At 39.3% G+C, this 26,655-nt stretch overlaps 1 protein-coding gene across 1 annotated transcript; it reads left to right on the forward strand.

Moving 5' to 3' along the window:
* Positions 1-11,027: 11,027 nt before the first annotated feature.
* Positions 11,028-24,470, forward strand: gpcpd1 (glycerophosphocholine phosphodiesterase 1). Its single transcript, XM_030771950.1, has 20 exons — positions 11,028-11,108; positions 11,832-11,926; positions 12,092-12,182; positions 12,285-12,369; positions 13,773-13,848; positions 15,228-15,269; positions 15,507-15,630; positions 15,742-15,979; positions 16,945-17,107; positions 17,525-17,654; positions 18,159-18,213; positions 18,336-18,428; positions 18,668-18,745; positions 18,850-18,889; positions 19,097-19,155; positions 19,268-19,333; positions 19,428-19,564; positions 19,721-19,856; positions 20,329-20,489; positions 22,886-24,470. Exons 2-20 carry the CDS (start codon positions 11,869-11,871, stop codon positions 23,079-23,081), a joined length of 2,028 nt encoding a protein of 675 aa, XP_030627810.1. The 5' UTR covers positions 11,028-11,108; positions 11,832-11,868; the 3' UTR covers positions 23,082-24,470.
* Positions 24,471-26,655: the final 2,185 nt, after the last annotated feature.

The following is a 26,655-nucleotide window of genomic DNA, read 5'->3' on the forward strand; positions in this document are numbered from 1 at the left end:
CATATCCAACACAATCAGTGACATTAACCGTGAGATGAATGACTGATTACTGAGATTCACAATCCTGAAACTTTCATTCTTAATTCTTAAAGCCAACAAAAATATCAAAACCACAAACTCACAATGATAAAAAAAAAAGAATAGAAAAGAAAAGAAAAGAAAAGAAAAGTAAAAGTCAAGATTCCTCAGTTTTGGGAAATACAGTACAGCTCTGTCTGGCTGGGTTTGTTCCAGATTGAGAGAAACGGAAACAACTGAAGAAAATTTGGCACTGCTTCTCCCATCAGAGCAGACTGATACAACCTCCCTTTTATCTTTTTTCCCCATTAACCCAAATAGAAATAAACACAGAAACAGAACAACTGCACTCCTGATGGATTTTTTAGTGCAATACATGAATTTCTGTTTTTGTGCTCTGACATGCTTTCTGTACAGCTCCACTTTGTCTTTCATTCCCTCTTTTTTTTTTTTTTAATAGAAAGAGCTCTTTTTAAGGGACTATGGAGAGTATGAGAAGTGGGTACTGTCTGTTTTGTTGGTCACAATCACTTGTGCAGGTGTGTCATGAAAGCTTCCTACTCACTTATGCATTCAGGGATAAGACAGAGCAGAGCGTTGGGTTCATGCGTCTCTGTGCTGCAATGAGAACGCATTGTGCCTAATGTCCTTTAAACCCAAAAAAGAAAGAGTTTCGCAGCCTCGCTCTGGTGTTGAGAGATAATCTCTCCAGGCTCTAAATGAATCTGAAAGATGAAATCTGAAAGATGATGACAGTCTCCAGTTATTGAGTTATGGCTTCCCCAGTGTCTCCAAAGTAGACAGAAACAAACGCAGAAAAGCAAAGAAATCGGTCTCATCGTTTAGAAATTCGAGAAGACATTTTCCTGGTGCAAAACAAGTTGTGGAAGGAGAGACACTCATGAATAATAGATGCAGTGTTTGGGGGGTAGTGAGATCTATACCCGCTTCTTTAACCAGTACTTCCAGTCTCTCCCTGTAGTCCGCGTTTCAAATGAACATTAAGACTCTTTCTAGCTGTACGTGTTGCTCTCACAAACTATTCAACTTGGAATGCATTAGTTGTATATATTTAGATGTAAATTTGGGATAAAATGAGCTCTGTGTGGTATAAGAAATGAAGTGATCCTCCAGAGACCGGCTTAACCTCCACTACTCACTGTATGTTCATGCCTGCAGAGTTAGGCAGAGTTACACAGTAGTAAATTTATGCTTGTTAACCCAGCAGTAGAATATCAAGTTATCTCCTCTACAGCTATGATCCAGAGGGGGCTTGTATGGGAGAATACAGGAAGCATGACATTTAAATGCTCTTAATATTGACCACTCTCGGTCAACTTTACTTTCCCATAAGAGCAGTAGTGGAGGTCAAAATAGGAATAAGAATTTAGAGAGATGCAGTCCAGTGAAAAAATCTCTTGAAAACATCAGAGTTGAACAGGGCTGTCAACAGTTCTCGCTGCAGGAGTGCCGCTGATGCAATAGTACTTGCAGTGTTTAACTGTGATCATGTAACTGGGAGAACTGCATGTAATATTGTATGCATGATCTTAGCCAACAGGGATAGTGATTGGTACATTGCAAACAGTTTGACCAATCACAGACCATACTGATGATTTTGCATAAGGGAAAAAGAAACATGTACGTCTAAACACCACAGAGGACAATGTGTAATGTGTAACAATGTAGAATGTAATGCTATGCTCTATTTTGGTAAGGGCTTATTGAGGGAAGGAATGAAAACACAGAAAATCACGGTGTGGTTCATGTATAAACATGCATGTTTTGGTACATGTAAAGAACGTCATACCATTTTTTGTGAATATTTTATGTATAAAATAAAAATAAAACATATTTGAGAAATTGTTGTAAGATACAAGTTCATATATGAAAATGTGATGAAAAGCATGAACCATCAAGTATGATCCCCATATATCAAAACTGATGTGAACGCACAATGAGCTGTACCAAATTGGAGATGTCTAACTCCAGAGAGAGAGAGAGAGAGAGAGAGAGAGAGAGAGAGAGAGAGAGAGAGAGAGAGAGAGAGAGGTGTACATTTGTGTTTGTGCGGACAAAGACACAGTTTGTCCTTTTAAAAAAAAAAAAAAGGAACCTTTCCTCATGGCTGTTTATGGAATGAGATTGCCTCTTCAGGGGGAAAACTGTCACATATCGGCTGGGCAATCAGATCTTGCTGTCTTGTTCTGCCTGGGGATAGAGCAATGAATCGACATCTGTCTCATTTTCACTCTGAAGTTAAACTAACTCTAAATCGCCGCCTCATTGGTGCCATCTTAGTTTTGCTCATAAAAACTGACTATGGCTGCTCTTCACTGCACTTTCTTAGATCGGTCATATTCAAATCAAACCATCATTATCATAAGAGGTTTTTATTTATGTTTACTATATTCCCACTGAGAAATGTCTTTTAAAAACCACGTCTGATGCACTTATTAAACATAATTTAACCTGAGTCAAAACACAGAGATATTAGTACAATTAGCTTTCTGTTGTCATTAGGAAAAACTCTTCTACTGACTGGTATTTAATTGATTTTACACTTCCACTGGCTGGTATTTAATTGATGTTGCTAGTAGTTAATTGATGTTAAGTGATGTGACCTTCATGCATTAGGAATTAAACTGATTTTGATGGTTAGGTGTCTGCCATGAATATGTCCCATTCTGTCTTTCAGAAGCCTGGTGCAGTAAACAACTGATAGGTAGATCTGCATGACCCTGAGGCAGCCAATCAGGAGAGGGCATAAATGAAGCAAAAGGCAGTTATTAGATTAGTGCTCAGTGCCGTGCCCAGGGGGTGTTTGAGCTTTTAAAGGTGAATGTCAGGGGGAAGGCTTTGTGCTCCTCGTCTGTGGTCTGAACTGGGCTCCTGTGAGGTTTTCTGAGGACACAGAGAGAGGGAAAGGTTATTGTCAGTCAGCTGATGGTCAAGAGCTGCAGGTGTCTAATGTTTAATACTGTACATTTACATGTGTGGACTGATCATTCCCACAGTACTAATTCCAGCCTGCGAATGGAGAAAGTACGCGGTGACTCTTCTCAGCCAGGCATGTTTATACACACACACACACACACACACACACACACACACACACATATATATATATATATATATATATATATATATATATATATATATATATATATATATATACAGATAGATAGATAGATAGATAGATAGATAGATAGATAGATAGATAGATAGATAGATAGATAGATACACATTAAGACAGTGTATAATTATCACTCCTTCTTGTTATTTTTTGGCTCATAAGTGATCATCAGGCACTTAGTGAGCAAAAAAAAGTTTTAAAATCATTTATGCTTAAGTTTATGTTCAAGTTAAGCTAAACCTGATTCTATTTGTCCTGTATGTATCATAATTATGACTGCATTATGAGTTCCCTCTCTCAGCAGATTCTAATAAATATGTTATGTAACATTTATTGGATTAACTCTATTCCTTTTCAACTCAGAGACTGTATGTTTTTCTTGGTTAGTGATGTTCCCTGGCCCAGAGGACAGTGATGCTACATGATTCATGTCTTTTATGGCTGACTGGTTTTAAACAGAGTTCTGGCTATTTCAGAGGCAGTGAACATGCACACACACACACACACACACACACATACACACACACACACACACACACACACACACACAAACGCACACACACAAAACCCCTAAGCACATCTGTCGATCATTTCTCTCATGCCCATCTCACAGTGCCAGTTTTTCCTCTGTGTTGTGACCTAAATATGCCACTCAAGAAACTAATGCAAAGAAAAAGTAAAGTAAGCATGAAGTAATACATCAGCCATGGGGGCATAACATCACAGAATTCTTCCAAAACCTCACTCAAATAGAATAAAATGCAATGGATGAACATTTTGGATCAAAACAATATTTTTACTGTTGTATGAAGGGCCTTTGCAAACCTGGTCTTACTCATCCTGTAAGAAATGATTAAGAAGCGTTATATAGCTGCGGCTGCGTGCAAATCCATGACAGTCTTTTTTTATTTTAAAATTAAAGTTAAGGCTCTCTGTCTGTCAAGCATTGTAAGATTTCTCTCTCTCTCTCTGTCTCTCTCTTTGTACCTATTTTTATGATAGTGCATGTTTAAACGCCGCCCCTCACGTCCCACTCAAAACTATTGAAATGAGGAGAGCAGAGAAAGCCTGCTCATCACACTGTCGTGTTTGATGTGCAAATCTGCCACACAAATCAACGCCAACCTATTTTTCAAGTGCAAATTGCAACCAGTGTATTGATGCAAACAAGGCCATTTCTGAGATAAATCTAATCTGAATAAGCAGAATTGTACTTGGTTTGACTTTATGGTATTGACTTTATGAGTTCATCTTAAGTATTGATTCAGAACATTTCTACAAGCAATATTGTTTATTTGCTTGAAGATGCTCCAGAGTATTTTTACTCTCCGTGTGCTCGTAGCTATAGTCATTTTTCAAAATGAGATTCAGGTGTTTCCTATTGCGCCTGCTTATTTTTGCTGAGACATCACCACAGTTTTGTGAATTCTGTAAGTTGTGTTTCACAAACCAAAGTGTGCAGGATAATGAAAGCACACGGCTATGAAAGATATCTTTAGCTCAATGTAACAATAGGCCTGTGAGGAGAAAAACCGACCGTGTCCCCACAGACAGTATGCTGGTTTGTTTTTTTTTTTCAAACTAAAACACTACCCACAGCATTCTGATTAAAACTCATCAAGTTTAGCGGAGAGTTGATCACATCTCTATCTCACCACCTTGAAAAGTAAATTAACAACACAGTTACACCTCAAAGCTTCATCTCTAAGTCTATCTGCCAACCTGTGTCTTTAACCAACACAAACATTACAGAAATCATTGCATCATCAGTGAAAGAGGACTAGGGAAGACAGGGAAGAGGAAAAGCAATAGCTGTGCTTAAAAATTCTGTTTGAGTGAGCGAAAAAAACTTTTAGCTGGCTATGACAGCTATGGATTTCTTCATTAAGCCCGAGGGCGCAGTGTCACTATCAGTTTTCAATACAATAGTTGAATTTGCTCTTGAAGCCTCTGGACAAATAAGTCCAAATAAGTAAAAATCCGTTTGAAAGTGATAGCGGGTGAGGCAGCGAGAAGTGTTAATGCGGCAGCTATCTGTTCAGGCCTTGCCCACAGGTCACAGTCACCCTGTTCTCTCTAATGGTGTCAGAGTGTTCCAGTTATCAGAATGTTGCCATTCATTCTACTCTGTTAATCATCACATTCAGTATGGAGAGAGGACAGCAATTTCAAAAGTCAGGTCAATATACTTTTAAGAAAAATTAAAAGTTATTTGGTATATAAAGTTATATACCATTTTTATTGACATCATATATATGTGTAGATATATATATATATGTGTGTATATAAATGTGTGTGTGTGTGTGTGTGTGTGTGTGTGTGTGTGTATACTCTAAATGTCCCATGTAGAGAGAGTAAATGGCTTTAAATCACCATGGCAGCTCCATTAATGCACAGTTAATCTGATTATCTGTTTATCTGCTATATCTTCCCATCAGACCATCTGCTTCATCTCCAGTGATAACTGTCTTACAGGACTTCACAGTTTAAGATCAGCTGTTTTATTAAAGATCAAACACTTCCTGTGAAAGATTCTGCAGCACTGCAGTTGATTGCAGGGGCTTGGAGTTCTGTGCCCACTCAGTGGGAGTTTTTCAAAGCGGAGTAAAGTAACTCCAACAGTAAATTAATCATCATAGTACAGTTCAGAAAGTGACCTAAAAACTGTGTTAGAGCTACAGCACTAACTCATGTCAGTATTATAGAGGGAACCCTGCATGTGAAACCCAAGAGTCGGGCCTACAGAATTTTCCCGAATGAACTTGAAGGAATTCATTGGATGATGTGTGTTTAAGGGTTTAAATTTATCACTCATTGGATTACAGTGCGTACGTATGCGTGTTCATATAAGTTTTGATACTGTTCTATGTGCGGCAAGCATTAGAATGGTTGGGCGTTGAAGCACATTTGAGGAGATTCCACAGCTCTGCCACTAGATGGAGATGTCAGAACAAGAACAGACACATAAAACCAAAAAAAACAGACAAACAAAAAAAACAAAAAACAAATGATGACTTAACACATAGTAATAAGACTACACAGAAACAATTGGAGTGGATACGACATAAACAATTCAGGGTTTAACCACTGTCACTGTTCAAAAACATGTCATTTTATCTGGCTTTCTCCTCAAGACCGTCTGAAAGCATCATATATATGTGTCTCCTTGACCAAAGCGTTTCATGCAACCCAGTGGATTCCTTCAGAATGTGCCAGACCGAGAAATGCATTAACCTATGCCTATAACACAAACATAGGCTAAAACTGGAGCCAAGACAATGCAGTTTTAATGCAGAATTCCCATAACTGGGGTTATCCCTCGTACACACACCAAGCACTTATATAGCCACACATTTCTTATTCATTTCACTTGTGCACACTGTCGTATCGACATTCAGTATTAGACTTTTGTATTCTATTTCACTGAAAGAAACAAAAAATAGACAATAAACACAAAGACTTACGTTGATTTCTACTGATATAACCTATATCCTGTATCTTTACCGGTTCTCAGTCATTGTCTAAGAGCGGAGGTCTGAGTGACAATGACTTTGTGTGCTTTGTGTAACACTTGCTGCTGAATGGAGGCCAATTAGATGTCCCATTGTTGTGGAGAAAAAAGGCTTATTCATCCCAAATGTTCTCCTCAATGACTGTGAAACAAATGACCTCTATCGCCTTCCTGGCTGGCGCATTGAACACTGTCATGTATACGGAGCAACAAAGACTGATCATGTTCCAGCAAATTCCCGAAAATGTGCTGAAAGAGAGGAACGAGTGTGTGCTCAGGAAACAGTCTCATGAATTTTAAATGTCTAAGTTCATACTGACTCAATAACAAAATGTAACTGTTACGTAAGCAACAGTTAAATAAATAAATACACACATACAAACATGCATACCTATTTACCGATATACATATGCACATACATGCATATTTGAAACCAGACAGTTCCAAAAATCTACAAGAATATGTGCAGTACACTTAAAGCCTCGTATTAACGGGCTGTTTTTGTACATCTTTCCCCTTGAAGTGGACCATCAAAGAGTTCTTTCAAAGTCCTCAAAAGACAAGAGCTCTGACTACAAATGAGTTTTCAAATGACTGAGTGTGTGTATTGGCTTTGTAAATGTGCAACAAACATTGAGCATTATCATCTCACATGATTATAATACTCTTGACATTTACATCAAACACTTAGTAGAGTCCTTAAGAGGTCAAGAGGTAATAATTTGTACTAATAATCTGTGACCAGACTGTCAGACTGTGACGACCTGGCTCCTGGAAGATCAGTACCATGCTGAGTTTACATGGGTACATGGGGAGAAGCCTCCAGTGGAAACACATGGCTACATGGTTGGCTGCTCATTGAAGGGTGGCACCTGAGGCTCATGGAAACCCCTGGGCTCCAGGGTAAAAGCAGGAGTGCACTGTGGCAATGCTGAGGAAACATCTCTGTCTGTTCCCCAGACTCTGCTGAGAAACCGGCGGAGACAGCTGCAGCCAGCTGAGCGGCCCAGAAGACGCGAAAAAGCAGAGGCCAGCCTTGGGTGCAGGTCTTTTACTGGCTCCCCAGCCCGTTGCCAAGGTGCTGCAGGAAGTGACCATCGCCAGCTGGATAGACCAGGGGAGGGACACTTGCTGGGTGAACAGGATACCCAGGTTTGGATCATGGCCCAAGTGTCCTGAAGCCATTTGCCTTGGTGCCTCCTTTCCTGAGAGGGCAACCCTACCAAGGTGCTGGATCCTCTAAAGACCTCGGCCCTGCACAGACCACCTCCGTACTTGCACCCTGTTGAACTGGTCCCACTGCCCTAGCACCTTTAGTACACACGTTCTCACTCATTTATTAAAACAAAGCATTCCCTCCAGGGCTGAAATGGTTACCTGCCTCACAACTCTTTTCTACCCCTATGCCTAACCCCCCTTCCTTAAAAAAAAACAACAACAAAAAAAAACCCTTGTCTTGTATCTATGTTTGTCTAAGAATTCCAGGGCGCAATACGAAGGAGTAAATTAACGCTCAGTCTTTTTAGCGATGTATGCTTATGAGGTATTAGGAATCCGACTGATGCACTGATTGTAAGTCACTTTGGCTAAAAGCGTCTGCTAAATGCTAAATTGTAAATTGTACCCCATGACACAGTCATACATCACTTCAAAATATATCATGGACAATGCTCCTCTATTTTCTAAGGGGCTATCTCAAGAGACATAAACAGAAAATTTGTGTATGTGTGGGAGACCAAGTTGAGGGAGCACTAATTATTCATAACCCTCCCTCTCCGCTGTCACATTATGTGCATCACCTGATAGACTGCATTTCTAGAAAAGTAAGTGCTCAGATGGAAAAGATATCATTGTCTACTTCAAACAGTATTTTCAAAAGTGCTTCAATCAAATGACAGCAGCTGTGCCCGTGAACACTTTTATTGTAAGACTGAAACTGTGAACAGCTTGGGGCAAAAAGTCTCATTTTATCAGGGCTACAACACTGTGCTCATTTGATGTAGTAGAAAACATAAAGAAATGAACTTTAGACATAAGAGAACAGAGAAAGGAAAATGGGAGAGACTCAACGACTCGTATTGGTCCACTTTGTTTACTTGGCAATGTGTCATTACACTTACCACACCCTGTTTCTGCCTAGGCATGGGCTGACAGCGCTTTGAGTCCGACCATGGGCAATTTTATGTGCTACATGTACCCAAACTGACAAACCAAAATAAAACATTTATAACAGTTAATAGATAAACAGAGAAGCCTGAAAAGTACACATCACAAATCAGCACAATAGTGTATTCACACTTCACCCAGATCGTGAACTATTGCTGACCCGGGGAATCTAAAAAAAAAAATTTGCTTGTCAGTCTCTTGCTCTCTGTTTTGTTTATTTTGGTATATGTGTCAAGCAGCTGTGCCCTTGGCCCTTGCTGTATCATACGTTCTGCTTGCTGTCTAATGTAATAATGTTCTTTGGCTCCTTGTTACGCAACATATACGGGTCTGACAGCAGGAGTGGAACTTAGGTGAGATGTTTTGCCAAAATTCCCTTAAAATGATACTCAAAACAGGAAAAACGAATAAAGAGAAGAAAAACAAATTTGTACTTGTGCTAGTTTGTCTGCTTGCATTCCCACATGATTCCTGGCTTGAGTATAAGAAGACTTTGTATGTTATGCTTGAAACAGTAGAGCTTTGAATGTGGTAAAGTCTCTCCTTCTCAGCACACTCAAGCTTTCGTTGTAATCCTCACGTTTCAAGCAGCTCATGTCAAATGATCCTTTAAGCACCTGATCTGTCTCAGGCTGCAGCGAATGACGGATCACTTTTACTAATGCCACCTCACACTGACTGCTCAGACATTCTCCCAAGACTTTTACATGGACTTTTAAAAAAAAGATTTTTTTAAAAGGTGTGTTTTTCACACATTTCCTTAAACTCTGTGTCCTTAAAACCAGCGTTTTAAACTAAACCCAAATGAGGCGTCATGCAGATGTCACCTAAACGCAAAAAGAGATCGTTTATTTAACGTTTATCTGAAACCTGCTGGGTATATGACTCAGGTGAGGTTTTAGACATATACCGTAATTTACACACAAACGGTATCAGGCAAACAGTAACAGACGCGCCTCCTCATCTTAAAACAGACACACAAGCAAACAAAAAAATTTTTATTCTTCATCAGTACAAAATAAAAATGTTTGGCAATAATTGCCAAGCCGAATGCAGTCGTCCTCAGTGTCACCAGCGTCGGGTCCGGCTGCGGCGTTAAATCGGCCAACTCCTTCTGACTGAGGGTTTATCCCAATCAGCCTTTAAGTCTCTCAGTCTTTATCGTGATATTCGTCCATATGCATGTAAAGCTGGCTGTGAAGTTGGTGATAATCTTGTCACAGGCAGCTTTTCGCCGGAGCATGGTGGTAGTGTCTGTTCGTGCATCTTCCACACCCCACTCCGATTGCGGCAGGTTCAGTTTATGCGCATTGTTGCAGTTTTTAACTCTTCTGGTGTTTAGAATAGCCCGATTCATTTCAGTTTTTATTTGCCAGCTTTAAAATGACCCAGGAGTACACACACTCTGCGCATCGCTGTATAAAAAGAAGAAAATATATTGGGGACGACACAATTATATAGTAGGACAGTTTGCTGTTCCAGGATGTAGTGTTAATTTGTACTCTATTGACTGAGTACATCATTTTTTTAGTTGAAAGCGCAATCAAATATTCTAAATAATATTATGTTTTTATTATGTGATGTTACTTTATGTTGGGCAGACCTGAAGTAAACTCATAGTACATTCAAGTTAATCAAACTCGTGCTTGCTTTATCAGAACAAAAGTCGGCTTAATTTAACGCGCAGTTGCATTTCAATTCAAACCGCTGAAATGACCGGTTTGCCTATATACGTTTCAAACTGCGGCCCTACTGCAGCTAAAGTCATGACATAGCTCTCTGAGTCTCAATGTTAGAAAACGCCTAACAGTCACACCCTTGACCAATCAAAGGACGAGAAATGTGTTAGTACGCTGCCCAGGGGAGGGGATATTAAATGTATTTCATCGATCATGGATAGAAAGCTCTACTCCATTTTCCGTCTTCAGTCAGACTACCACTTGACCTCTCCAGCATGGTTAGCTGACGTAAACTTTCATTAATAGTAAATATAAATACACTTTTATTACTGAGACAAGGTAATACTTATGTGAGGGTGTGCAAACAAATGGTCGATGTTTATTTAATTTCAAGAGATTCGTGTAGAAAACTGAAGCAGCAACTATTATTTGAGAAAGTTAACAGTTGGTGATGCTTTGAATATCTTTGGCCGCGGTATTTACACTGTAGTGTTTTTGTCGGCGGGGTATGAAAACATGGGAACGTCAGCTACTAGTTAGCAATCGAAACTTGCGAAGCTAGAATCGACAGGTTATGGATCCTATCCTTTAAGGAGCAGTAAGTTGTAATTTAAATTTCAGACCTTCCATCTCTGACTTGGTGTGGTAGCAGCAATAGGTTTACGGCAGGTTAAGCAGCTAACAACTTAAGATGCCGTGGTGGCACGGTATTCGGGGCGTGTAGCTGCTGTATTGTTTCCTTGAATCTGATCCGGCTATGGCCGGTCTAAACCGACCGGTCTGGATAACCGAGATATTCAGTTAGGTTGATAAATTGAACATTTTCGCTGTGTTGAGATTAAGTTCAATAGTTTGTTGAAGGATTGTTATTTGCGTTTCCGGTGTTTTCTGGAATTAGATTTTCGGCAGGAATCAACGTAAAGACCGGCTTTCCTTTGGAGGAAGAAATGTGAGGTTAAGCGTTAACGGAGACGGACATTTTTATGGCCACTCTTTTAGAACTCGGAGGCAATAACAGGTTTTCTAGTAAGTAAGCAGAAATTAGCATGTGAGTTGTTAAACAGAGGTGCCGATAACTGGATATATCAGTTAACGTTTGATGAAATAGGAGTTAGCGCCATAATCAGAGCTGTAGCTAGCTAGTTGGTGTCGTGTTACCGCACACTGAATTTTCAAGAAATCTGAAATCCCTGTACGTCGCATACTAAAGGAATGTAGAACATAACGGGTTTCTGACGTAAGGAAATGCACTGGTCTGTCGTTCTTCATCGGTGTTTTTTTTGGCCGTTGGTTTTGACTGAGTTTGTTAATATTTATGTAGGTCATCAGTGATACGTTTCTGCATCCATCGTGCTCAAATGCCAACCATGGACTGTATTCAAGTGACTTTGACTGTGAGAGGAACGACATGCCCTGGTAAGCTGGATAAAGCACGACAAATTATGAAAGTTTTAGAAAATAGTGTTTAGTTGCATTGTTTATTGTTAGCGGTGTACCTCAAACATAGTTATTTTTGAGTCTTTTTAAAACAGTCTCGAGACAATGTTTATCAATGATGCTTTTTTCCCCCCATAACTTTAGGGGAGTTGATGGCAGTGGTTGGCAGCTGTGATACTTTAGGCAGCTGGTGTCATCAAAGAGCTGTGACTCTACAGCCACTGGAGGAGGATAGGTAACTACAAATTTTTCAAATGAGTAACATCATACAAATTTCACAGATATATCAGACTTATTTTATTGAGTTCTAAGTGTCTTTTTCTTTGTTCCATTCAAGCACACTGTGGAGAAAGACCATCACTGTACCAAGGGGTGTTGAAATCAAATATCGCTATTTTAAAGGATTCTTTTTGGAATCTATGGTGAGACCATTTTCTTTTTTACAAGCTAGTTTTAAAACACTTTTAAATGACAGGTGACAATGTGATTTTTTTTAAAAAAACATACGTACAAATGCTGCATTTGCTAAACTGTTTTTTATAGTCTGCTGTTGTTCTGTGACTTAGGGTATTCACAATCTCTTTATTTATTTTCTTGTTGGACATTTTGATAGCCTTAATGCTAGTTAGGTGTGAACACAAACGAGTAGATTTTGATTTCTTTGGATGCAATTGTATTTTTGAAATGTGCTCATCCACTGCCAACCACTCAAATTTATTCAGGTTTTAGACGAGGTTTTTTTTTGTCTTCACTCGTTCAGATCTGTGTCTTTCAGGGACACTAACAATGTGTTGGGTTTGTCTAATGATTTGTATGTGTTTTGAATGTCTAATGATGCACAGCCTGTTCCTGTTACAAGCTCTGTGTTGTCTTTGGAGGTTATTCCTCTTCTTTTTCCTTGCTGTCCTGCACTGACTACAGCACAGCTCTTATTGCAGATCTTTCAGACAGGGGGCACCGGCTCCTGAAGGGTCTCTATAAGATATTTGTAGCATGCAGCAAAGCAAACACACGAGTTCTGCCACACTTTCCGCCACATGTCAGTCCAGAGAGTTTCTATTTAAAAAAAAAAAAAAAAAATACTTTACAGAAAATCAATCCTGACATCAGATGTATTAGGAAATATTAGTGTTGTTTGGGATATTAACCTTTTAGCTGAAAATGTTAAAACATTGTGTCCACTGCTTTACTTAGTTTCGGTCTTAAAGTTATTGCTGTAACTATGTTCACGAACTTAAAAGATTAGTCAGTGTATTAACCTTTGTCAGGCAATAGTTTAAGTGTTTGATTGACACACGATGAAGCCTGACATGCCCTTCACTTTCACTTTCACGTCATGTTGATATATTTATAGTTAGGACAGAAAAGGGGGCTGCCGTTTATGTTGCGCATAATTGCAATTTTGTTATTATCATACTCAGCTGCCTTATAGTGAAACCTCCATTTGAAAATTAGTTAAGTAATAAAATGCTACTTTTGGTCTCTAGCATATATAAATATAGATGTTAAATCTATCTATATTTATTTAATTAAATGTCTGATTTTATGGCAGCTGAATTTTAATGTAATAGTATTTGGTCGTTGTATTATGTGGTAAGTACATTCTTGCTGACTAACATAGAGCTATAAGTAAACATGTACATTTCTGATGCAAATGTCTTTGTTTTTGACTAACAAATCCACTTTTCAGATATCAACCAATCGTTGACTGGCTGGCTGAGCAAGTGGTGAATATGTCAACTCAAATTCTTTGGTTGAGACCAAAGCTTAATATGATCTGTATTTGTCCATATTCTTAACACCATATTACACGTTGGAATTACAGAATGCAGGTGGTCCATCTCAAGTGATAGTCAATAAATGGGAGACCCATCAGCAACCACGAACATTGAGCCCCTCAGGTATATGAACATGGAATAGTGCACGGTTTGGTTGAGTGTCCCAGTACCCCACTCTATATTCTCCCATCTCCCAGACTTGATTAGTACACCACAGTCATTCTTAACTCCACAAGATCAGGGCTAGGCATCTAAACCATCTCCTGTGGAGAAGTGTATATAGCGTTTTGCTCCAGCTGTGATTCAGTGTTTCAAGACCCTGAAAAGCATCTGAATTTCAAAATCAGGTGTGCTGGATTAGGGCTGGACCAAATGAGACATGCCACGGACCTACAGGAGAAGATTTCACCTAGTTCTGACCCAGAACACACCGATGTTTTCTAGGTTCTTGTGACTCATCATAAATGTAGTTTATGTTAGTGTGTTGACTCAGGTTGGGGTGGAAGTGATGTTATTGTTAAGGTTGGTACATAGAAACCACACCATCCACTAACAGGGCCTTAGACAAACAGGACACAAGCAGCCATAATCATGCCTGTGGGATACCTTGGTTGGTTGTTAGAACTAAAGTGGATGTTTTTTTTTTTTTGTGCCATCAGTCTTTCCTAGAGCATTTAAAGTGATATCACACTGCTGCCTCACCGATTCATAGACACCATAACCACCATGGCTCAGACTGACTGACTACAAACCATTCATTACAGAGCTTTTAACAGCTCACATAAAATACTCCACAGGAGATATCTAATCTGCAATCCATCACTTTAACTGACAACCATTCACCCCTTACCTCTCCCCAAAAGGCCAAAATTAACAAAACACAATATTTATATTACATTTTTGCTGCCACTTTTATCATTATTTTACTGACTGTCTCAAATGGTGTGTCAGAGATGGACTCAGCTTGCTCTTGTCTCAACAGATTAGCACATGTTTGTTTAAGTGTATATTCTTTTGGAAAAAAACAACAACTAATGCACAGTTTAATAACCTTGGTCTCCATCTTAGCTCCGACTCTATCTTGTTTGTTGATAGATAATGCATTGAAATGAATTTTAGGTTATCAGAGATGTAAGACAAATATTAACTGCATATCATATTTTCTGCTATGTCTCACTCACTAGACAGACTACTGTTGCACATTATTTGTAGAGTATAAAATAAAATCATGCTATTTTTTTTATTGTTGTTGCTGCACAAACCCCCAGAGATATTCCAGTGCAGAGCAATTTAGGCACTTCATGTTTTCATTGTATCAGAACACACTTTTCCTTCTGTGGGTTTAATTTACTGTATTTAAATTTGAATGGGGTTTCCAGATTTGATCTCTCTGCCTTCTATGTCTTTGACATGTGGCATTGCTCTGTACTGGAGACGCTTTTAAGACATAGTATAGTTAAGATGGAGGAACTGTGATGCTGACACCTCGTTTTTTATTGCAGAGTCAGACACTGAGATAAATGACGGCCAGTTTGGAGTGCACAGTAAGTTTCTTTGATATGATCTTTGACCGTCCTCTGCATTGAAGACAAATTGACTTCTACTTTAAGTGCCTCGTTCTTTTGTCTCTTGTCTGTGAGAATTAAAACTACTTCATTGCTGCTTTCTGCATTTTGACAGTTGAAAAGAAATCTCAGCAATCCATTAGGAGGTTATCTGACAGATCAAAGGTTATGTCCATTCTTTAAAAGAAAATGTTTGAATTTGTCTCTGCCTTGCAGATGGTATTAATTGTGCGGACGCTGGCTGGTTAACATGCCAGACAGAAATCCGCCTTAGACTTCATTACTCCCACAAGCCGCCGGTATCCATTACCAAGAAGAAATTCAAGAAGTCCAGATTCAGGTAACCTCCTGCTACCAGAGGAGAGTGTTTTGTAACAGTTAGTAAAAGTCGGTGTGTCTTTTTCCAGTTTAAATGAGAGATGTGTAATGAAATTTCACTTGGATTTTCCAGACTGAAATTAACGCTGGAGGGTATCGAAGAAGAGGAAGATGACGAAGATCAGCCAAGTCCAACTTCATGGCACAAAATGACAACCACACTTGAAATCAGCATGATCAGCACCAATGGGTACAAATCACGTCACTCCCAGCCAGACTGTGGTTATGCGCTGGAACCAAGCCAGTGGACAGAGTACACCGTTCACACCATGGACCCTGATAACCTAGAGCTCATCTTCGAGTTCTTCGAGGTATCAGAGTTCAGTGCACTTTCATTGGCGTATTGCTTTTGCCCCCACCCCCTTCTCTGTCACAGGATAGGGTATTTTTATACTTAAAACTGAAATATTTTGTAAGGTTAAAAAGTGCATATTCGGAAACTTTTTCTAAATATAGGCACTTATCAGTGCAGCAGATAAAATAAGTGAAGGAGACTGATTGGCAAGTTCGCACTTTAAGGCAGTTCACTGTGTGTCTTTCCAGTCTTGGGTTTTTAAGTGGTGTTTTGGGATAGGTCCAGTTTGCTGACTCTGGGTATTTTTCTGTTGGCATTCGTTAGTGATACTACCCACACAGCTTTTTTTTTTTTTTTTGTTCCTAGAAGAAAAGCCCTGGGGCTCAAGTTTTGCATGTGCTGCATTTGGTGAATGATTTGATATACTAATTTACATACAGAGGGTTATGATAACGAAAGAACACTATACATAATCAAAGGATTTATACACAACAACGTTTAAGTACTTGTGTATTGCTTATTAGATTCTGATGTTGTTTGACACAGGGCAACTTGCATAATATTGATGTGTTTTCATATAGTACTTTGCTCTCACGTAACTTTGTTTATCAGTCATATTCTATAGGGACCCCCTCCGCTCTAACACATCAGGTGATTATTAAGCCAGCCAGTGTGTTAGAGCAGAGAGAGACCCAAAATGTGCAGAGCTATGGAAATTGGGAAATTGGATTGGGGAAAAAGACGCATGGTATTGATCCGATCTCTTGTGTTACTGTTCAGATGTTAAATACCGTAGAGATCTGACTGCATGCAGTCCCGGTACAGTCTTATATAGTGTTGATCTGAAGTCATCTTGAGTCCTATCTGCTTTACCTTTAATGTTGAACTCTCTGAACTCATACAACTTTGTTCTCATGTTGTCCTTTCTGTGTGTTTGCGTTTTTGGTTTTTTTTTGTTGTTTGTTTGTTTTGTTTTTTTAGGAGGACCTGAGTGAAAAGGTGGTTCAGGGCGACATCCATCCCGGGCATGTGGGCACCGCATGCCTCTTGTCCTCGTCTTTCGTGGAGAGCGGCAAAGACACGGGAGTGGTCACTCTGCCCATCATGAGCAGAAATTCCCGTCAGACCATCGGAAAAGTCAGGGGTGAGTCGGGGAGAGGAAACGTCACGGCGGCTGAAGCTGTGCTCGGTCATTTTTATCATTCTCAGCGTGTCCACGTGCATGTGCCGATGTTCACCTCTGACATTTCTGGCTGTGCCCAGCGCCCTCACCACATGTTGACATATGTAAACAAGTTCAGCACAGAGATTCAAATGTAAATTTTTTATAAGTCACGAGTGATGCAAGATACCAGAACTAGGTCAGAGCATTATGTAATTGCCTTTTAGGTCAGAGGGGTCATGTTTAGAGACATACACATTAATCCTGTGTGAAAACAATTGTGGTATTAACATTATGTCATTTAAACTCTTGGCCTAAAAGAATACTTTTTAAAAATGATTTTAACTGGTCATTTAATTGGTCTAAAAACACTTGTCTTTTTTTTGTGTGTGTGTACAGTGGATTACCTCGTGATTCGTCCAATCCAGGGCTTGCAGTGTGACATGCGTGAGTCCTTCTCCAAGTATTGGAGGAAGAGGAGCGCTTTAGACGTGGGCCACAGAGGGGCAGGCAGTAGTGATGCTGCCAAGTAAGTCAGATGATCGAACCATTTGTCTAGTATCAGCCTGTTATGTAAGCTTACAGTTAAGTGCCTCTGTCTGGGAATTGAAGCCTTTTGCAGTAACTTATCTATGTCTGCTAAAGGAATTCATCATCCATCTGATGAATTTATTACTTCATTCCTGTAGGTGTGTTTAGGTTATAGTTCATAGATGCAGGTTATGGTTATGTCGTGATGTCAGAAGAGAAAGTATGTCAGATAGAATTCCTTGGTGAAATCCAAGTGATGTGGAACAAAGGTAAATATTTATATTGCCATAGTAATAGTCACGCTAGCACTAAAGGGCCACTTTGAAAAGAGGACTTGAACGATCCATGACTGTTATGTAACAGTCACTGCCTCCTTTTCTTCCTTTCTGTCTCTCGATCTCTGGCTCGCTCTCTATGCCGAACAAGCTGTTCTGGGTTTCTGTGCAAAAGAAGTGAAAGAAGGAAGAGATCCATTGTTCTCCATTTTTTCTTCTTGTTTCAGACATCATAAAATCAGGGAAAACACTATAGCCTCATTTCTCAGTGCTGCAAATCACGTAAGTATTTTTTTTTCGGTGGGGGGTGGTAATGTGGAGTTTGATTTCGGATGAGTCAGTAAATGTTTAAAAAAAAAAAAAAAAAAAAAAAAAAAAAGCAAAACTGGTGTGTTTGACCTCAGGGAGCCGCCTATGTGGAATTTGATGTCCACCTCTCAAAGGACTTTGTTCCAATCGTGTACCACGACCTCACCTGTTGTATCTCCAGCAAAAAGGTGACTACTTAAGACACGAGTTGTGAATCTAATCTCCGTCCTGTTAATGTATGACTACTGTTCCACCAACTGTACTAATCAGTTAGTCACATTTTATTGGTCATGAGTTATTTGTTTTATGATTTTATATGTTTACTCCAAGAATTTTATAGCTCTGATTCTTCTTGTGTTCTTTTATCAGATGAAATTATTCCCAAGAACTCATGTTTTGAACTCATGTTTGTCCCTGTTTTTGACAGAAAAATGATAAACACTCCATGCTTTTATTTGAAGTTCCTGTGAAAGACCTCACCTTTGATCAACTTCAGCTTCTCAAGGTAAAGCTTTATTTTTGTCTGTTTGGTGTAAAAGATTAGATTAGGAAATGTGTGGTGTTGTGTATGATCATGTTGGTAATATTGCATTTGTGTTTGCGTGATAGGTGGCCCACCCAACTGCCATGAAAGTGCATGACCACAAAGGTACAATATCTTTCAATATGTCCAAGACATAACAATGCATAATGATTTAACCCAATCAAATGAGAACAACAAAAGAGTGAGCTACTGTATGAAAACATTTGTTTCATTTCACGCACACAGTAACATTTGGTTTGAATATTGCATATTGTGTATGTGTCTGTGTCTCTTTTGTGTGTGTGTCTTGTGTGTGTGTGCGCGTGTCTCTAGACTTGATGGATGAGGAGGAGTACATAGATGAGCATCAGCCATTTCCATCGCTTTCTCAGGTATGTCTCAGTAACACGTTTCACACGCAGGTACGTGACTGAGCAGTAACCCGCCAGAATAAAGTGAAACGCATCGATAAAGAAGTATTTGTTTTCTGTATTATGATTCCAGATATTCCAGGCTGTTCCAGATCATGTAGGCTTTAATATTGAGTTGAAGTGGATCTCTCAGTTAAAGGTAGGAGAATTGCAATTTTTTTTTTGGTTCTCTTTGGCTTTGAAATGAAATGATGAGAAAACTCACATATCATTTATGGCGTGTCCCATGACAGGATGGCTCCTGGGAGGGAAACTTGTCCTCTTACTTTAACATGAACCAGTTCCTGGATATCGTCCTGACCTGTGTGTTACAGAATGCCAACAAAAGACGAATTGTCTTCTCCTCCTTCAACCCTGACGTGTGTACTATGTAAGACCTGCAGTTTGACCGAGTTCTTAGAAGACTTATGCTTAAAGCTTAGCATAATGAATAAAAAAAAAACAAAATATCCTTTCAATCCTGAAATTAAGTTGTTGTTTTTTTGACTGTTGTGAAGTTAACCTTTTTTGTTTGTTTGTTGGTAAGGGTGCGTCAGAAGCAGAACAAATACCCCATCCTGTTTTTGACTCAAGGCATCTCAGACATCTACCCGGAGATGATGGACATTCGCTGTCAAAACACACAGATTGCCATGAGCTTTGCTCAGAGTGAGGATATTCTGGTAAGTACCGTGATCAGCATCGCATTTTAACCAGAAATATAGCTGCAAGTAGCAATTCCGGGGTCCAAGCGCAAATAAGCTAATTGCCTGGGGGCCTTTAATTCCATGCACTAAAAGTCTGTGATGAAGATTTTTCAGTGTATTTTTCATACATTAAAAACTGGGTTAAAAATAGGCATGTTGACGTGCTTGTAGAGTCCATGTTTTTGGACAGATTGCTTTCAAATTTGGAACACCATTTCAGGGAGACATTGTCATTATGCACAAGAATTTCAGAGTGATTGATGCAACGGTGAATGATACTGGCTAATTTGCATATTAATTAAGAAATTAAGCAAATTGATTGGCTTGTGGCGGCTAAGTTTCGGTGCTTGGACTTCTAAAAAACGTTTGTAAAACAATGTAGTGAATAATGTGCCTCCTCTCTGTCTGCCTCTGATTCTCTGTCTGCCTGTGTGTGTGTGTGTATCAGGGTATAAGTGCTCACACAGAGGAACTGCTGAGGAATATGAAGTGTATAAAGGAGGCTCAGGAAAAAGGCCTGGTGGTCTTCTGCTGGGGCGATGACAACAATGATCACGAGAACCGCCGCAAGCTCAGGGAACAGGGCATCGATGGTCTTATCTACGACAGGTCAGTGAGAACTTCTCCTTCTCTCCTCCCATACACACACACACACACACACAGACATAAACACACACAATAACATACACACCCACAGACTGAAACAACACTGGGAGCAGCCAAAAGAGCTGAGTCACCATGTACGATGTAGCGTGAGCAGTCGATCCTGTCCTAACAAAACGATAGCCTACGACATCTGTGTTCACATAGAGGTTACCGTCAAAGTTAACCACTTGAATTTTCCATTGCTCCTTCGTCGTAATGTTCAGTCTTGTTATCACAGCGCTTTTTTAATGGTTCCTAATATTCCTAGCTGGTAAATCAGGAGATGTGACGTATGTGTGTGTGTCCTGGTTAAAGGTCGGTATGATCAATGCTGTTCTTATCTTATATAATGGAGGACCTACCCTGTGGGCAGAATTCCTACTGTACCTTTACTCTTTGCAGGGACACACCACCCTGTGTTTGCATCACACATTTTACTGAACTGATACAAGCTGACGTTGACTGTTTAAAAAGCAGATAATTTACATTGCTGTTTAATAGATGGTCATGACGTTGCTATTTGTTTTTAAATATATGCTTGAAATTTTTCTCTGTGAAAATCATAGTTTTGGTAGAATATGTAAAAGTAGTATGTGTTCACCAGCAAAAGTGCGAGTTGTACAGTGCAATATTTATCATTTGTTAAATAGATGGTCTCCAGGGATTTTTTTTCCCCAGAAAGTTCAAATTTTGCAGATTATTTTTTTTCTTTCTTTCTTTCTTTTTTTTTTTGTTTGCGGTAGGAAACCATTTTTCATTTTGACATTTGAGACATGCTGTAATTACCCTGACAGTCTTTTAAAGCTTAGATCACCAAAACCGACCCAGACCGCAAACGTCCTTAAATGAACCGAACGATGAGCGTCGACAGAATTGACAGCTTATTTGTATCCTCTTTACAGGGCCAGTTTTCACAGCCTAGGCTTTTGAACAGAGCTCAGTCCTTCCTCCTCTTTATGGAGCGTAGCGTCTTTTTTATGCCTCTGCCTTTTCCCTTTCAGAATATGGGAATGCTTGGGATCAAATCTCAATGTCTCCTGTTCCCGTGATGTCAGTAATGCGTCTCCCGCTCCTGCTTGTATTTTTTGTTGTTGTTGTTTTTTGTCTGTATTTTTTGACCTTCATGGTTGCTGCCTGAAAGAATTTGTTTACCGACTCACTCAAAAAGAGAGAAACATTTTGTTCTTCACTAATGATGCAAGGCAGTTGATCTTTGTGTTATAGTAACTGTAAGAACAAACAGCCAGGAGAATTTGTCCCGCCAAGAGGTTCTGACTTTTCAACTGCCTTATCCATCATTCTGAGGGCGCTCTCTCTCTCTCTCTCTCTCTCTCTGTCTCTCTTTCTCTCTCTCTCTGACTCACTCTGTTTATTTAAGTCACATTTTTAACTCTGGCAATATTGACCGTATGCAAAGTGCATGATTCAATAACTCTGAACTAGCAACAGCACCAAACATGAATGATGGCTGTTGTTGGTAACCACAGCACGTTTCAATCTTGGATATAGGCATGGCATTTTTTTAAAGGTCCTTTCTTATGTAGCTTTTCTAAGTGAAGCTGCAGTTTAGTTTACTTTAAGAAGAATGTCCTTAATTGTAGTCTGACATAAAGCTGTGACACCTTTTTTGAGCTTTCATTTTACGTTGAATGCCTTTTCTGTCCTGAGACTTTGGCACCTTGGTACTCCATACAACATGATCTCACTGTACTGGCTTTTTTCCTTGTCTCTGGCTTTTTCCCCTGACACACTATAGTGCACACATGCCGAGAAGCTTGTTTGTGATTAGCTAAACCACATGGGTGATTACAGTGTTTTGCAACAGTCATGCATTTTGTACACTATTAATTCTGCAAATACAAACAAACAAAAAAAAAAAACATTTTATAAATGCTCTTGAACTTCTTCTTCTAATGTTTAATGTCTCAGGTTGTGTTGAGACACATAATCCCAGACTTGATCTTAACTGCACGAACTGCTGTTTTGCGCAGTACAGCTGGCTGGTTCATTTGAATGTGCCTGTACTGGACTTAACTGAAGCTGTAAAACCAAAATGTTGATTTTCATATGTTCAGACGGTATCTTTGATCAGCCTTTTCTACATTCAGAATGCTGCCTATCCTAGATCTAGTTGCATGTAAATATTTACATCTGTGTCATAAAAATGAAAGTTCATCTTAAAAGTATAGCCACCGAGGTAAGGTGATGTCGGCTGTTGACTGATCATGAATATCGGTGACTAAAACACTTTAATCATTTTGTTTGCTTTTACCACCAGCACTCTATGTAGGATCCTAAACGGTGCCGTCTTCAGTTTGTCTTATTTTCTTTTTCTTTTTGGTCTATCCTTTTTTAAACAGAATATGTGATGACCAGGTCGAACAGCCCAACATCTTTAAGGTGGAAGAACAGGTGTCTCTGAAGGAGCTGATTCCGGAGGAGACCCTGCAGAGTTGCGTCTGCTCCACCTACAGCATCCCCTGCAGCTCCGTGCCCTGTTCCGGAAAAAGCCGAGCCGGCAGCGGGGAATCCGACTCGGGCCTCAGCTCCTCGTGACCCCCCCCCCCCCCCCCCCCCTTTACCCCCTCACGACCTCCGCCCTACCCCTGTTCCCTCCATCCTTTGACACCCCTGTCGCCGCTGCTGTTGCACAATCTTCCTACAGCCTTCCATAATCTCCATACGATTTTTCCATAGCCAGCAAAAATGACCTCGTTACAAACCCTCATCAGCTTCACAATGCAGTACCAGCCCAGACACACTCCCTTACGTCCTGGTGTGTTTTGCCAAAACATGTCTGATTTAGTGGTGGAAGGTATGATTAAACTAAGGTCAAAAATAAAGGAAACCATAAAGGAAAAGCTCTCCATATGAACAGAAGGTTCTGCCCATAAGCTTCTGTATGAATAGACATTGTGTTTAGCAAGTTTTCTGTAAAAAAAGAAACAAAAAACTCAGTGCTAAAATAGTTTTTAACACTTTTATTTATATTTGTGTAGAGTTCCCAGTTTTTTTTTCTTTGTAGCTATAGCTGTCCAGTGACTATCACTACTTTTAGAATTTCACAAAGAAAATCGGTTAATGGTATTTTCAGGACCCCCTCCCCAAATTCCAATTCAGCTCCAAATCGTGTTTGTGTTTTAGTTTAAATAAATCTTATGTATTTTAAATGGAATGCACTTTTACATGATTAGTAAGCCTTACTTCTTCTCAGTGATCTATATTATTTAGCGGGTCTACAGGAGGCAAACTCCACCAAATAGTCCTGCATATTGCCAAAAACAAAACAAACAAACAAACAAAAAAAGATTAGCTAGAACTTTATGTTGTATCTTAGAGAATTAAACCATTTATGTGAATGTAGTATATGCCATGAACCGAAAGAGCAGGATTAACAGTCCAAGAAGAACAACAACATTTCATTCTCATCCATCCATCCATTCCTGGCATATTTCAATGCAGTTTTTTTTTCCTTCTTACTCATTAAGGGTACAATCCACCTTAACCTCTCTTTACTTTCTTGAATTATGCAGCTCTCCATCTGTCTGACCGTCATAAACAATGACACACAAGAACAATTTAAACGCAAGAGAGTTTATTTCTTTTTTTTTTTTTTAACTGCTTCAGTGGATAGTGCAATTTTGTTTCATAAATATGACGTCATGTTCACAAATTCCATGCATATAATGACGTGAAAATACAACATGTATGTACAGTGATGTTACTCTGCATAATTAGGTGTCTGTATATGTATGCTCCAGATCGGGCTTGACTGTGTTCTACATTGCTGGAAGAGCCCAGTGTCTCCCTTTGCTGAGTAATACAACCATGCATGTTAAATTAACTTAAGAAGAGAGATGTTTTCTCCCTCTGTTGAAAACAAGTGTCAACACCGACACCACTGAACAATGCTCGTCGAGCACCAATAAATCTACCAAAACAAAACTACCATTTCTGTTTTTGTTTATTTATCACAGCTTTCAGCATTCCAGACTTCCAGGCTCTAAGACCATTTTTCGTAGCTTTAAATATCAGCTATCCTTGGACATTGCTATCTGCAGTTTCTTTCTTTCTTTTATTTCTTTCTTTCTTTTTTCTTAATTTGAGGACTACATGGAAAGAACTGAGATAACCAACCTGTTCTCAAACAGTCCCAAAAGAATGACAACAGATGTCCTAAAGAAGATACTGTGACAGGACCTCGCCAGGCAAGGGCCATGAAAGTATTCTCCCTGCATCAAGCGCATATCAAAAAGCCCAAGTTATGTTGCCACCACAAGAAGCAGAGCCGCGATTTGGCTCATCTTGTTTTCACTTCTGTCACAACATAATAAAATGATTTACTTGTGAAAGAAATGTCCATTTATCCTCATAGCAATAGCCACCCTAAGAATTCACCACACTTTTTTGACATTACATGTAAAGTAATGCACTCTTTCAGTGTATAATTTGAGTGCAAGTTCAGTTGTGTGTCGGAGTGTCCTTACATAACCTTTTTCATGTTAAATGTCACACTGATGGGACATATCTCCATTCAGAATGCTATTTTATTCATTTAAACTGACCTTTGACGTTATTTTTGTGTCAGAGGCCCGTTGATTTAGGTCTCTGTTTGTTTAGGGGGTGACAGAGGGTGCACGGGGAGCAGTCGAAATGTGATCAGGTCACATGTTTTCTTTCCTAGTGACAAGGTTTTCTATGAACTAATGTCACTGTGCTATTATAGGGATTAATGTTTAAAGACCTACCCAGGAACCACAACCCAAAAAACATTTGGAGGCTCGTCAGAGCTGCTATTGTCTGTGCCGAAGTAAAGGAAACTCCGCCCAGCAGCTGACTCCGACATGCTGATTCCCATGTGAATGTACTTCACAAACCGGCGTTGTTTCTGTTTTGTCTCACACAATACCTAAAAAGAAAAGAAAACAAAACCAGAGAAGAAAAGAGGACAATTCACATTCCCACTCATCAATAAGTTATGTAATATGCTTTGTGGAAAACTCAGTGGTGTTTGCAAAGAGATGAAAGGACATTTTGTTGCGTTGGTTTCTTTGGACTCATAAAAACTCATATACTCGTGAGATACAATGACAGAAATGAGAAATAATCATTGAAATGAGAGAAAAACATTATATACATAACATTTTGATGTGCTCTGTTTTCTTTTTAATAGTGAGACTATTATTATTGGGCAAATCCTGTGTTTCTGTTGGACCGTGACAGAGGGTCATCAGGGTTATGTGATTACAGTTTGTTCATGGAACGAGACGACAAGAGTTAGACGTGTACTCACCTCACTTACCAGTTAAATATTCTCAAAAGCAGACATAAAGACACGACGTTCAACTGCTGTATTGCGACACACTTTATCTGTCAAATTGGCTTTAGCACAAGGCAAAACTACGTATTTGTTGTGTCATTCCATACTAGGTAGAAATTCATTGTAATTCAGGATAGAATATCAGACTGCCATCTACTGTTGTTTCACACAAGTGCACTTTATCCCAAGTAAAGCTGCTTTTGCATCTGATACAGACTGAAAGATAGTACACATATTTTCTTTAAGAAATCTGGTTTTGTGCAATTTGTTTTGAGGAGTACACTTGTAAGGTTGCTTGTGCATTTTCTCACTGCTTTCCTTGTGATTTTTATCTCAGAAACTAATGTGATTGTTCATTTACTTACATACATGCATACTTACTTATAGGCTACATCTATCCTTTTCTTCTGAAGTTGATAATGTGAAGATGGTTAGATGGAACGGGAAGATTGGAATAATCGTTATAACCTCAAAAGAACACCACTGTCAAAAATGTTTACGACATAATTAATGTTTACCGCGTAGTAATGAACTAGTGATGTAGTGTAAATTAAAATTAGACTACCCCTGGTCCTTTTTATTTGCACGTTTTATGCGTCAAGAGGGCTGCATTTTCAGCAGTACAGTTTTAAAACAGCAAGATATTACAGACTGAACAGAAGAAAGCAGACAAAAACATCATGATTTCAGTGATTTTAATTTGTCATTTATACAGTGTCTTATGCTGATATATCTCTGGACACGAGGTTAATTCTCTTGTTTGTATAATTGCACAACGTAGTTGCATTACCTCCGTTGAAACAACAAAAA

This window comes from Chanos chanos, chromosome 4, assembly GCF_902362185.1.
Source record: "Chanos chanos chromosome 4, fChaCha1.1, whole genome shotgun sequence".
NCBI classification, from domain to species: domain Eukaryota; kingdom Metazoa; phylum Chordata; class Actinopteri; order Gonorynchiformes; family Chanidae; genus Chanos; species Chanos chanos.